General features: G+C 57.2%; 1 protein-coding gene across 1 annotated transcript; it reads left to right on the top strand.

Annotated features, from left to right (window-relative positions):
• The first annotated feature begins 779 nt into the window (after window positions 1-779).
• On the top strand, window positions 780-11,908 carry NATD1 (N-acetyltransferase domain containing 1). The gene is made up of 3 exons (XM_059484738.1): window positions 780-1,019; window positions 7,834-7,952; window positions 8,620-11,908. Exons 1-3 carry the CDS (start codon window positions 923-925, stop codon window positions 8,734-8,736), a joined length of 333 nt encoding a protein of 110 aa, XP_059340721.1. The 5' UTR covers window positions 780-922; the 3' UTR covers window positions 8,737-11,908.
• Window positions 11,909-12,714: the final 806 nt, after the last annotated feature.

Genomic DNA, 12,714 nt, shown 5'->3' with positions numbered 1-12,714 from the left:
CTGTGAGGGTGGGGAGGACCTGGCACAGGTCCTGGAAGTGTCCAAGGCCAGGTTGGACGGACTTGGAGTAACCTGGGACAGCATCACGCAGCAGCGATGGCCTGGGGCTTCCACCCGCAGCCCAGCAGAATCGGGCACAGGCAGGGCAGGGCACAGGACACAGGCAGGGCACAGGCAGGGCCGGGCAGAGCACAGGGCACAGGCAGGGCAGGGCAGGGCACAGGCAGGGCACCAGCCCGGGACCCGCCGCAGAGCAGCCGGCACCGCCGGCAGCCCCAGCACAGCCCCGGCCACCCAGAGCAGAAAACCAGTACAGGGCCAGTGCAGGGCCAGTAAAGGACCAGTAAAAACCAGTGCGGGGCCAGTACAGAAGCAGTGCAGAACCACTACCGAACCCGTGTGGGACCAGTGCAGGACTGGTACAGAACCCGAGCAAGACCAGTACAGAACCCGTGCGGAACTAGCACAGAACTAGTGCGGGACCAGTATAGATCCCGAGCAAGACCAGTGCAGAACCAGTACAGAACCCGTGCAGGACCAGTACAGAAGTAGCACAGCACCAGTGCCGGACCAGTACAGAACCAGCACGGACCCAGTACAGAACCAGCACGGACCCAGTACAGAGCCCGTACTGTTCTGGCGGCCGCTGGTGGCGGTGCCCGCCCGCGCGGGGGCGCCGGGCGCTGGCTGCGGTCCCCACGGCGGTGGCGGCGTTGCCCCTTTAAGGGCCGCGCGGCCGTACCAAAACAAAAGCGCGGCGCGGCCATTGGCTGCGGGGCGGGCACGTGCCGCACAGCTGGGGCTTCCTGCGGCCGGGGCCGCGCCGGGCCCGCCCGCGCCTCCGCTCCGGCACCGCCACCGACACCGGCACCGCGACCGGAACCGACAGCGGTACTGACACCGACACCGACACCGGGCCGCCATGGCGCACTCGGCGCCGCTCGGCCTCCTGGAGCAGGGCTGCCCCATCCAGGTGGAGCACGATCGCAAGCGGCGGCAGTTCACCGTGCGGCTCAACGGTAAGGGACGGCGCTCGGGGCTCCCCGGGACGTTACCTGCTGCCCTCCGCCCGCGGTTCCGCCTCGCTGGGACCCAGATTCCCGCTCCTTTTCAGCTCTCGCTGTGGCCCCCCCCTTCGCCCCCCTCCCGTCTCTCCCCCCTTTTCCTTCCCCGTTCCTCCCCCCTTTTTTCTTGTTGTTCCTCCCCTTTTTCCGGTTCTCACCTATTTCCCCCGCTCCCTCCTCCTCCCGTGCCCTGTGTCCCGCTGCGCTTTCCCCCGTACTCTGCGCCCTGCCGCGGTGTGACCCCCCCCAGTACCCCCCAGCCCCTCCTGCCCCCCAAAACCTTCTCCCAGGGGAGATGTGGGCATCGCTCGGCTCCCCCGGCTGGGCCGGGCTGTGGAGCCCGATGGTGGCACGGGCAGGTTGGGGACACTGCCGTGGTCCCCCCCAGCAGGTGCCTCTGGGGGATGTGGGGGTGCCAGCTCTGGGGACATTCCTTCAGGCAAACCCCTCGGGAGCTCCAGCAGAGTCGGTGCCACGGTTCTGTGGGACCAGTGACACGGATCCAAGCTGCCACAGCCACCTGTGGAGCTCTGGTGACACAGTGACCCCCAAAAAGCTCTGTCACATACTGGGTGGAGTGAACAAAGGAACAAAAAGTAGGTGCCACTAACATTTCTCTGTGGTGCACTGATTCTTTCCCAGCCTTCATCTTGGTGGTTAATTACAGATATTCAACCATCCCAGCATCTCTTCCCCATCCATTTGTTATGCTGAGAACTACTCTGGGTATAGAACTGCTCTCGATACAGAAATTGCAGGGTAGCTGCTGCCTTTAAAAAAAAATAAAAATAAAATGTGTAGTTCAGAAATCCTAGGGAATGCAGGAGGCTTTGCCGCTAGAACAACAAGAATAGTCCATATTTTATTTTAGACTTTTCTTCCTCCCCCCCCCACCCCATTTTCATTTCAACCACTAATTACAAAGGGCAGGCTGGAGCTCGGCAGTGGTGGAGCGAGGAAGGAGGAGACGGGTGCGGAGAAAACAATTTCACCAACTGCTCATTTCAGCCTGAGATCAAACAAGATCCTGGGTGCCAGGTCCCCACTGCCACCAGCAGAGCATTGTCCCTGCCAGTGAAGTTGGTGTGTGCAGGAAATAGAGGGGACAGCCAAGGGTCAACAATTATTAGGGAGACATAATCTTTTCTTGTGGTTTTCTGGATAAAAGCTCTGGCAGCCACACCACGGGCCCAGCAGCGTTTGGTGGCTGAGCAGGGATGAGTCGTGACTGGGGAGGGTGAACTTTGAGAGGGAGAGATTCAGCTGTGGGAGTCGTGTGTGAATCAGCACAGAACCTCCTGACTCAGGAGAGGGTCCTGGAGTCACAGAATCCCAGAGTGGTTTGGGCTGGGAGGATCCCAAAGCTCATCAGGGACACCTTGTGTGTGTCCAGACGTGGACCAGGTTGCTCCAAGCCCCATCCAGTGTGGCCATGGCCTCACCCAGGTGAATCCCCATGACCAAGGTTGTGTTTTCTCTGGGAGTTCAGGGAGTCTGAGCCCTTTTTTGTGAGTTCAGGCTGAGCAGTGTCCTGCTGTGCTGACTAACATCCACGTGCAGTGGGTGACCCACCTCTCCTCCTCCTTGTTAGGCCCTTGCTGGTGGCAGCCAAGCCCTGGAAGCTGCTCAGGAGATGCCATCTCTGTGGGAGTGCGTGGCTGGGTGTTTATTTCCTGCACTGCTCTTTGTCCCTCCTGGCATGAGGAGCATCACTGGTGTGGAATGCCCCGGGAGGTTTTCCCTGCAGCAAGCAGGGAATGACAAGAAATGGGTCAGACACAGTTTTGGGCATCAAAGTGACCTCCATGTCCCTCAGAGAGCGCTCTTGTCCGGTGTCACTGAGAGATGAGCGGCAGTTTGTGGGCTCCAGGGTCAGCTTTGCTGTGATGTCCTCATTTCTGCTAAATGTCAAGTGTGGATGATGCCCTGGGAAAACATGGATGCACCAGGCACGTGGACCAAGCAGCCAGACTTTGACAGCTGGTGGTTTGTGGTGGTGTGATGCTGGGTAGAAAACTTTGCATGGTGATGAATTTCTGGAAATCCCTGGAGCAGGAGGCTGAGGCAGTGAAAGCTGTGAGCTGGTTGTGAAAATGTTCGTTTTCAGCATCATCCTGTGTTTGCCTCTGTGCCCCTGTGTGACCTTGTCAGGACTTCCCCTTGTGCACAAGGAAGATGAATTGCACTCAAGTTTTTTCAGTTTTTTGGGGCTTGCCCTGTCTTTCCTTTCTCTGCTGCTTCCTCCCCTCTCTCATTGCTGCAGTAGCTGCTAAATCTCTTTAGGAACAGCTGCTGCACTTGAACACGTTCCCTTTCCCCTGCATCCCAAATGAAGGAGCATTTAGAAGCTGAAAGTAAAGCTGATTATAAGCAGACCTCACTGAGCCTCGTTATCCCTCGAGAGGAGGGCAGAGAGACGCCCAACTGGATTTGTAATGGGTTAGGATGTGACTAACAGCCTGAGCCAGCCAGAAACCTCCCTGAGCAGAGACTCTCTTGGAAAACATCAATTTGTCAAAGCTAAAAGCTTCCATGGGAATCATATAGGCTGGTTTTGTCAGGATAGTTGGGTATTTCTTTGGGTCTGAGATGAAATTTCAGCTCAAAACAAGAAACCCAAAGGGATCCCCTCCATGCCAAGGCAGTTGGCTGGTTGGTCCAGCTGCTGGCACAGATGTTTGGGGCAGGGGAAGAGCTTTTAGCAGCAGCTGCTGTCACTTCTTGATGCCCATCACACCCATCAGGCTCACCACGGGCATGGAGCAGCTCCAGTTCCTCAGGGATGCTCGGGCTTCTCACACATTCCAACTCCAACACTTCTGCTGGCTGCAGCACACCACACTTCTCAAACCTCCCACTCCTCCCCAGCTGCACCAGGGCAGGATTTTGGCTGGGAGCTCCTTCTCTGCCCACTGCTGCTCTGAGTCTCAGGAGCTCCTTGTCCAGCAGGCCAGGCTCAGGTTTATTGGGAAAACTGGAGCAGGTCATGCTTGGAGCTTTCCTGCCTGATGGGCAGATGCTCTCAGGAGGGGAGAAGGTGCTGAGTTTGCAGCAGGGACCAGGGGATCTGTCACCAGGCCCTGCACCAAAGACATCCCCACTCGTCCGGTGCCACAGGCAGCTCCAGAGAGCTCCTAAACAGGAAACTGCTCCAAACCAGCCCCCCTGCTGCCCCTCCTGCAGGGAGGCCCCTCCAGAGCCCTGTGCTGTCTCCTCTCTGGCTGTTGTGCTCTGTTGTGTTTTCTCTCCCTAGTAACGTGCCAGTAGCTCCCTGGGGAGTGAGGCCAGCCCATGGCAGGCAGAGCTCCAGCCTGGGATGCATAAGCTGCTCAGCACTTCTTGTCCTCTCAGCCCACCCCACACGCAGCTTTTGCTTTTTTTTTTTCCCCACTGTTTGGCTCAGCAGCAGCAGACCTGAGCTGCCTCCTGCTCCTGGGAGATGGGGCTGGCATTTGTTCTCTCCCCCTGCCCCAGGGAATGGCTTTGAGCAGTGTCCAAAGGGGGCTGGGGCACAGGAATCGGCCTTGCAGGCAGCAGCCAGGGCCCTGCCCAGGTCCTGGGCACACCAAGGGGTGTCATGGGCTGGGTTTGGTGCAGGGGACAGGGACAAGGGACAGTCCTGCAGTGCTGCAGCCTCACCTTGCTGGGTGCTTTGTGTGTGCCAGGAGAGGGGGGCAGTGAAGGATGGGCTGGGCTGGGGGGTCTGTGTCCTGCAGATGCCTGAGGTGTCCCTTCCTCAGCTGGGCTGGGGCTGGGACTGAGCTCTCTGCTGCTCCCCAGGCCCCTGAGCCACCACTGCTCCTGGTGGAACAAACCCTCCATGGGCAGCAAGGTTAGAGCTGCTCCCTTGCCCAGCTCCCAGAAAAGCTTCCTCTTCCCTGTGCCCCCCGTGAGGGGACAAGCAGGGCACCAGCAGTGCTGCCATTGCTGCCATCCTGCTCCTCTCTGGCTCTGCTGATTTGCATCAGCTCCACTTCCTCAGAGTCAGTGAGTCAGACTGCAGGGCAGGCTCTGTGTGCCCAGCTGTGCCTGTGCAGGCTGATAAACTCCTGTCCCAGAGCCCAGGGGTGGCACAGGCTGGCAGGAGGTGTCTCCTGTGCCATGTTCTGGGGGGGGTTCTGCTTGTGCCCCAAGCTGGGGCTGGAAGGGTCAGTGCTGCTTCCAGCCCCCCCAGCTGTCCTGGGAGCTGCCCCCATGGCCAGGGCAGCACCCAGCACCAGGGTTGGCTCTTTCCAAGCCATGGCTGGGACCTGCAGGGCCCACACCACACCCTGAGGCACAAATGTCCTTGGTTTTGGGTGCTGTGCCACTGAGGTGTGTGGATGTGCTCGTGCACTTGGCTGAGCTGGGATGTTTTTCTGAACTGGGCCCAGTTTCCAGCAGCACTGACTGTTGTAAAATCAGGCTGGTTGTTAAATCCTCTGTGTGTGTGTTCATCTGGTGGCACTCTGCAGCTCCTGTCCTGGCTGGGGGTTTGTGCTGCTGCTGTGGTCCAGGGAATATCCAGGAAAAGCCTGTCCAGGACATGTCTGAGATCCTCCAAACACTCCAATCACCTCCTGCTTTAAAATGCATTTGTGTCTTTGATACTTCTAAACAGATAATATATTTTTAAAGTGTATTTAAAGAAAAAAGATATTTTATTCTGTGGTTAATTTAGTTTTAACCTTCTCAAAGCTTCAGGCAGAGGCTATGGAAAGTTTTAGCCTGGGAGGAGAGTGGGGTGGAAGGGCTGGAACGAGCGAAAGCTGCTGCTATAAGATCATTTTACAGCCTTTGGTGCTGCCAACTCTGCCCTTGCCACCCCTGAGAGCTGCCACCAAATGCTCTGGGAGGGTGAGGGCACCTCATGCCCCAGCCTGGGCAGGTCTGTGCTGCAGGAAGGGCTTCACCTGCTCCCTTGGCTGTTTTGGGGTGCCTGGATGCACATGGAGAAACACTGCAGTGCTCCCTCTTTTCTCTCTGGGGGAAACCCAAAGCTTTTTGGTGAGCCAGAGCTGAGTGGGGCAGGACTGAAGCCTAGAAATACTTGGGGGAATGGCAGGAAGGGAAATTATTTATGTCCACCCAAGAACAATGTTGGCGCAAGAAGGAGTGGGCAGAAAGCAGCAGGAATAAACTCAGGCTGGAAATGTGAAGGTTTCCATCCAGTGCAGGAGAATTGAGTGTCTGCATAAAAGGAGCAGCAATAAAAGCTTGAGCTGCTTCTCTGGAAACACAAAATTCCAATGGGCTCCTTCTAGTTTCTCTTGAATACAGGGGTGAGGCAAGCTGGGCTGGAGTTGTCAGCTGAAGTGCAGTGAAATGGAGTGTACTGAGCTCAGCTAAAGCAGATCCTGAATGCAGGTGAACTTTGCAGCCCTTGAGCCTTAAAAAAAACACTGGACAGAAGGAAAAGTTTCCATTATTTTAATCAAACTTGTCTCTTTGATTGTGATCTTGCATTTCTGAAACTCACTTTTAAGCACAGAAACTCTCTAGAAATGAAACATTTGCTTTTGCACTGAAGGCTCAGTTTCTGTGGATGAAACCAGAGGGCTGTTCTGACTCCTGTGATTTATACATGAGCTGAAACTTCTTTTTTCCTGTAACTGAGCTGCTGTGAGAAAGGTCAGGGTGTTGAAACAGGAAGCCTGTGTGTGTGTACATGTAAATTTGTGTGCACAGCCCCCCTTGCACACCTGTGTGTGCTTTCCTGTGTATTTGTGGGATTCATCTTTCCCAAAACGTGTCTAGACAATGCTGCAACACCAGACCAAGGAGTCTTGTCCTGTTTTATGTGTCACAACCAAAAACAAAACCCTGTGCTGGAGGAGAAAATAATTGGCTGTTACCTGGGTCAGCTTTGTTGGGTTTTGTTGGTTTTCCCCCTCTTCTTTTTACTCTCCCCCACCATCAACACATCTCCTCCCTCCCCACACCTGCTTTCCCACCCTAAGCATGTTGTGCTGGCATCACCGATTCAGAGCTGGGTCAAAAACCTGCTCCTGCTCCAGGGGCTTGGAAAGGCCCTGCTCACCTTGGGGCGACCAGTGAGGACATCCAGGTGTCACTGAAAGCAAAGCCACCACTGAAACCCAGCACCAGAGCCACTCCCATGGCACGAGGGGTGATGTAGCAGTCCCAAAACTGCCTGTCCTGCTGGGGACATCCCAACCCTCAATCCTCTGTCCCATCCCCTGCTGTGGGCTCTCTGGGGACACCCCAACCCTGAGCCCTCTGTCCCATCCGCTGCTGTGGGTCCTCCAGGGACATCCCAACCCTCAATCCTCTGTCCCATCCCCTGCTGAGGACTCTGGGGACATCTCAATCCTCTGTCCCATTCTGTGCTGTGGGTTCTTCAGGGACATCCCAGCCTGCAATCCTCTGTCCCATCCCCTGCTGTGGGTTCTCTGGGGACACCCCAACTCTCACTCTCTGTCCCTTCCCCTGCTGTGGGTTCTCCAGGGACATCCCAACCTTGAGCCCTCTGTCCCATCACATGCTGTGGGTTCTCCAGGGACATCCCAACTCTTAGCCCTCTGTCCCATTCCCTACTGTGAGCTTTCTGGTGACATCCCAACTCTCATCTCTCTCTCCCATTCGCTGCTTTGGGCTCTCTGGGGACACCCAACCCTCAATCCTCTGTCCCATTCTGTGTTGTGGGTTCTCCAGGGACATCCCAACCCTCACCCCTCTGTCCCATTCCCTGCTGAGGGCTCACTGGGGGACACCCCAACCCTCAATCCTGGGTGACACCCCAGCCCTGTCCCCTCTGTGCCACCCCCAGGTTGCCACGACAAGGCCGTGCTGCTCTACGAGTACGTGGGGAAGCGCATCGTGGACCTGCAGCACACGGAGGTGCCCGACGCCTATCGAGGGAGAGGAATTGCCAAGCACCTGGCAAAGGTACAGCCCCAGCCCCCCAGAAGGGCACGGTGCCCATCCTGCTGCCATCCCAACTGCGGGTAAAGATCCTGGCTGAAGCAGGCCCTGTCCTGTTGGAACTGTGTGTGTGCCCTGTGGGAATCCTGCTCTGATGGGAGATGGGGTGGCTGGAGGGGCAGATGGAAATGTGGGGTCAGACATCCCTGGGTTTTGTGGCAAGGAGAGCTGGGTAAGTGTCAGCAAATCCAGGCACTCCCCCAGGTTCAGCCCATTCCCCCTCTCAGCAGAAATCCCTTGTGCAGGGGCTGATGGCTCAGCTCAGCTCAAGCTGGACCCCTCCTCAAACCTTCACTACCCTGGTGAGCCCTCTGCCTGCTTGGGCTGTGAGGGAGAGATGGGGAGCCATGAGCACAACACTGGGGTGCTGCTTTGGGGTCCAGCTGCTCCCTGGCCCTGTAAATGGGGACAAAGAGATAATGAAGGTGGCCTTCACAGGATGGGCTGTGTCACCTGCAGCACAGCATCCACGGGGCTGGATGTGCTGAGGGTTAAACTGGGCACTCTGTGGCAGGACAGCACAGGGGTACCTGAGGGACTCCTGCTGCTTCCCCCATCTGGGTGAGGGGTGCAGGACTCCCCTGAGGCTGGGGGTGTTGGTTGTGACCCCTCTGATCTGCACTGCTTGCAGGCAGCCCTGGACTTTGTGGTGGAGGAGGACCTGAAGGCCCACCTGACGTGCTGGTACATTCAGAAATACGTCAAGGAGAACCCTCTGCCGCAGTACCTGGAACATTTGCAGCCTTAAGGCAGGACTGCTCCCTCACCAGCACACCTGGCCCTGACTGTTCAAGGCGGCCTTGGCTTCTCTGCAGTCTCAGGAACCCCCTTCCCACACTGGCAATTCCCGGTTTTTAGCGTGTCCATGCGGTGTGTGAGTGTGGGCACCTCCTCCTCCTCTGTGCCCATGTGTGAGCATGGCCACAGCCCCTGGGCCAGGCTGCTCTGGGCACACAGGGTGCCCACCAGTGCTTTTCCCAAGCCAGGGGATAGAAGAGGGTGAATTTTCCACCAAACTCCATCGCAAGGCCAGGGCATGACTTGTTCTGCACCTCATCCTCTGCCCCCTGCTTGGCAACAGTTCTGAACTTGCTGGGGGATGTTGGTTAGGGCTGCTCATGGGGTGCCAGCCCCCCTTTGCTCCTGGCAGCTGGGGAGATGCTGTGGGTTCAGCTTTCTGGGACAGAGGGAGGTGCTGGAGGAGCCCCAGCCCTATGTCAGGCTCATCCCCTGCAGCACCTGGTGGGCACCAGGCCGTGTCCAAGGCCACCTGCAGTTCATACCAGAACATGTGGACCATGGGGGCACCTCAGGGGCTTTGCTGGCCTGGCTGTGGAGACACTGGGATGGTGACACCCTCGAGCCTGGAGACAAGAGCCATGTGAGGAGTGGACGTGGACTGCAGAGGCTGTGGCAGAGTCTGTGCAGAGGAAGTTGAGTTGCAGATGCTGCTCCCTGGAGATGCCATCTCCTGCCCAGCTTGTGTACACAACCTTGAAGTGGCGTCCCAGAGGGTCATGGACTGTTATTCCTGTCTCTCTGCCCTTGGTGTGGACACAGCCTGCTCAGGAGAAGAGATCAGCCTTGGCCTGAGCACTGAGGGACATCCCAGGGCACCAGGGTGGTTTCCTGCAGCTGAAGAGGAAGGCTCCCCTCCTCTCCTCCATCTCTGCATCCCTGTCAGTGCCCCAGATCAGCCCCACCAGGACATCCTGAGAGCAGCAGGGCAAGGCCTCCAGGACCTGCTCCTGGCCCATCTGCAGGGTTCAGTGCTGGAGGTGCCTGCATCCATTGCATCCATATGGATCCCAATGGCTCCTCCTTACAGCCTTTGGGAAGCAGCCCTGGCTCCTGGCATTACCTGGCTGCTCAGGGCCTCCTCACAGCTCCAAGCTCAGGGCTCTGGCAGCATCATGGGGACCTTGGCCAGCAGCAGGAACACCCTCATTTCGTGCTCTTACCTCGGTGGATGATGATTCTGTAGCACAACCCAGCATTGCCACCCTCAGATGTGGAGGTGGCACCACGATGGCAGGGCACTGCCAGGTCCCAGCTTGCTGCCTGTCCTGCCTTGCCTGCGTTCTCCAGCCTGAGCTACACCTCAGAGCATCTCATACTGAGCTCTCAGGATTCTGTAGTGTCCCAAGGCAGGGCTGTGGTGAGGGAGAGATGTTTTCAACACCCCCAGCCCTGAGCAGCCACTGGGGCTGCAGCCAGGCAGGACATGGAGAGCCTCTCACCTGGAAACCAAACCCAGGCCTTGCTTTGCTCAGCAGGGACTAAAGTTTACAATCTGTGCCACGGAGTGACCGAAGCCCCAGGTGGGAGGAAGCTCAGCCCTTTCCCAGAGCCCAGCACAAAATCCATGGCAGCAAAGGCAAAAACTCCTACAAACTTCTCTCCTGGTTGGGGTGGCCAGAGATGGAGACCCTGTGCCAGGATTTCAGCCTGAGCTGTCCCTGGCCACCAGCACGAGGGGAACCCTTGCTGCCTGCCCGTGCTTTTGGGCTGCCCATCACCAGCACAGCACAGCACAGCCCTCTCAGGCTTCCAGAACTCCCAACCTCCATCCCTGCCCTGCACACTGCAGCTCTGAGACCCCTGCCCGTGCCCACCACCTGTGCCAGGGGGCAGAGCCACCTCTGCCCTGTGCTGCTCAGGAAAGGGTTCAAGCTCAGCCCTGCCTCTGCTTCATTTCTGCCCTCCTGCTGCTTATTTCACCCAGGCTGTGACCTTTAGGGTGGCTTTGAGGGACCAGGACTGGGAAAGGGTAACAAACTAAAGGGGCTCAAGAAGAAATGTGGGCTGCTAAATGTTCCTTCTTTAACATGCACAACACACTTAGTTACAGGAGCAAGGCTGGCTCTGGTGCTGCTGTGATGGCTGAACCATCCCTTCTCTTGATTCCAAGGTGAAGCTGAGCTGTTTTGCCCCCTGTAAGCCAAGATCAGACACTTGTGTCTGTGCCACAGCAGGGCTGGGTGCGATGCTTGAGCTCTGTCCTGCTTTAGTGCTCATTTCCACTGTGAGCAGTCTCCAGCAGCCCCCTGATGTGTCAGCTCACTGCAGGGTGTGCTGTGCTCACTCTGTGGGCAGAGCACCACGTCCAGCCTGGCTCTGGAGCCCCTGTGCTGCTGTGGCAGGAACTTGGAGCTTCCCGGCGCTGGATCCCGCAGCGATCGCTGCCTTAACTCAGCACAGCTCCCGGTTCTGCTGCTGCTTCCTTCGAGGTGCTACAACCCCCTGGTGTCTGAGCTGGCAGGGACCTGTGCCAGTGGCTGTGCCAACCCTTTCTCTGCTGTGTCCCTGCTCTGTCCCTCCTCCTGGATGCCAGTGAATAGCAATACCCGCAGCTCACCAGCGATGAGCCCACGGTGCTCCTGTGACCCTGCATGGCTGGGTGGGACCTGCCTGGGGGTCCCTCGGTGCTGGGTAACCTTTCTCTGCCTCCCCACCAGCTGCCTTTGCCCAGCTGGTCTCTGCAGAAAGGAGCTTTGAGCCCTGTGCTGCCCCTTGGTGCTTATTAAGCCTGGAGGAGTTTGGGATTTTGGACTCTCCCCGGGCAACAGGAGCGTGGAAGTGGTTTGGTTGAATACTGAGCTCCCCAAACCCGTTTGAACTACAGACCTGTGGTGGGTGGGGGAATGCAGGTGGCTGTCAGACCTGCTTCCACAGCCCCCAACTTGAAACACCCCCTCCCTCATCCGCTCTCCAGCGTTGTCTTCCTCTGTCCCAGGTTTCCTTTCTGTTGGATTCGGTGGTTACGATGTGCCTTTCCTTCTCAGGACCTGTTACAAACGACCTTTCTGCTCTTGTTTATGTTTAACATTTATCTTGACCCCTCCCTCTGTCATACTATAAAACATGAACATAATGCATGGAATACAATACAATAAAAGTGTGGCTTAACTGAGCTGCAATGGCTGTGCTGTGCTGGGGGGTCAATGCTCCCATTGCAAAGGATCAGTAGGTAAGGGGTGAAATTATTGTGTTTTATTTGAGGTCACAGGGCTGGCTGACCTGGTGATGACTGTGCAGATCTTAGGGTGAGCGGGATCACAACTGGTTCCTCTTCTTTGCCAGCTGATCCAGACTTGCTCACCTTCACCGTTCCTCCTTGGGATTTCAGGCCAGGCTTTGGGAGTTGTCCTGCAAATAAGCAGACACACTCAGTGTTTGTGTCCACTGCTTTAAGATGGGCATGGAAATATTTAAATATCCAGTTGTTGTGCTTGTCCAGAGCAAGGTGGGCAGGCAGGTGCTCAGAGGGACATAAGGCAGTGCCCTCCTGGAGCCAGCACTCTCCAGGGCTGGGAGCACTGGACACTCAGGATCCTGGCAGGGCATTTGTGTCCCTTCCCAGCGCTGTGAGAAGGCTGCAGAGGCTGAGTTTGGATAACTCAGATTGCCAGGAAGGTTGGTGTGGGGAGCAGTTATGATTTGATCCAGCGTGACAAGCTGCCCCTGGGCTGCAGCAGGAGCTGGGCTTGGCTGCTCCCGAGGGACAGCACGGCCCGTTGGGATCCGCGGCTGGGCTGTTGCTGGTAACACACTCTGTTTACATTCCACATTCCACACAGTCCGTGCTCCGGCCTGTCCCGGCCCTGCTGCACGTTCTGCCGGGCTGGGCACGCTTCCCAAACACCTCCTGGTTCCTGTGAATGCAGGAACACCTCCCCCGGAACAGCTGCCCCCCAAAACACAGCTGGGAGGGCAGCGCTGGGGG

Source organism: Ammospiza nelsoni, chromosome 17 (assembly GCF_027579445.1).
Source record: "Ammospiza nelsoni isolate bAmmNel1 chromosome 17, bAmmNel1.pri, whole genome shotgun sequence".
Lineage (NCBI taxonomy): Eukaryota > Metazoa > Chordata > Aves > Passeriformes > Passerellidae > Ammospiza > Ammospiza nelsoni.
This window is presented reverse-complemented; position numbering and strand designations above follow the sequence as displayed.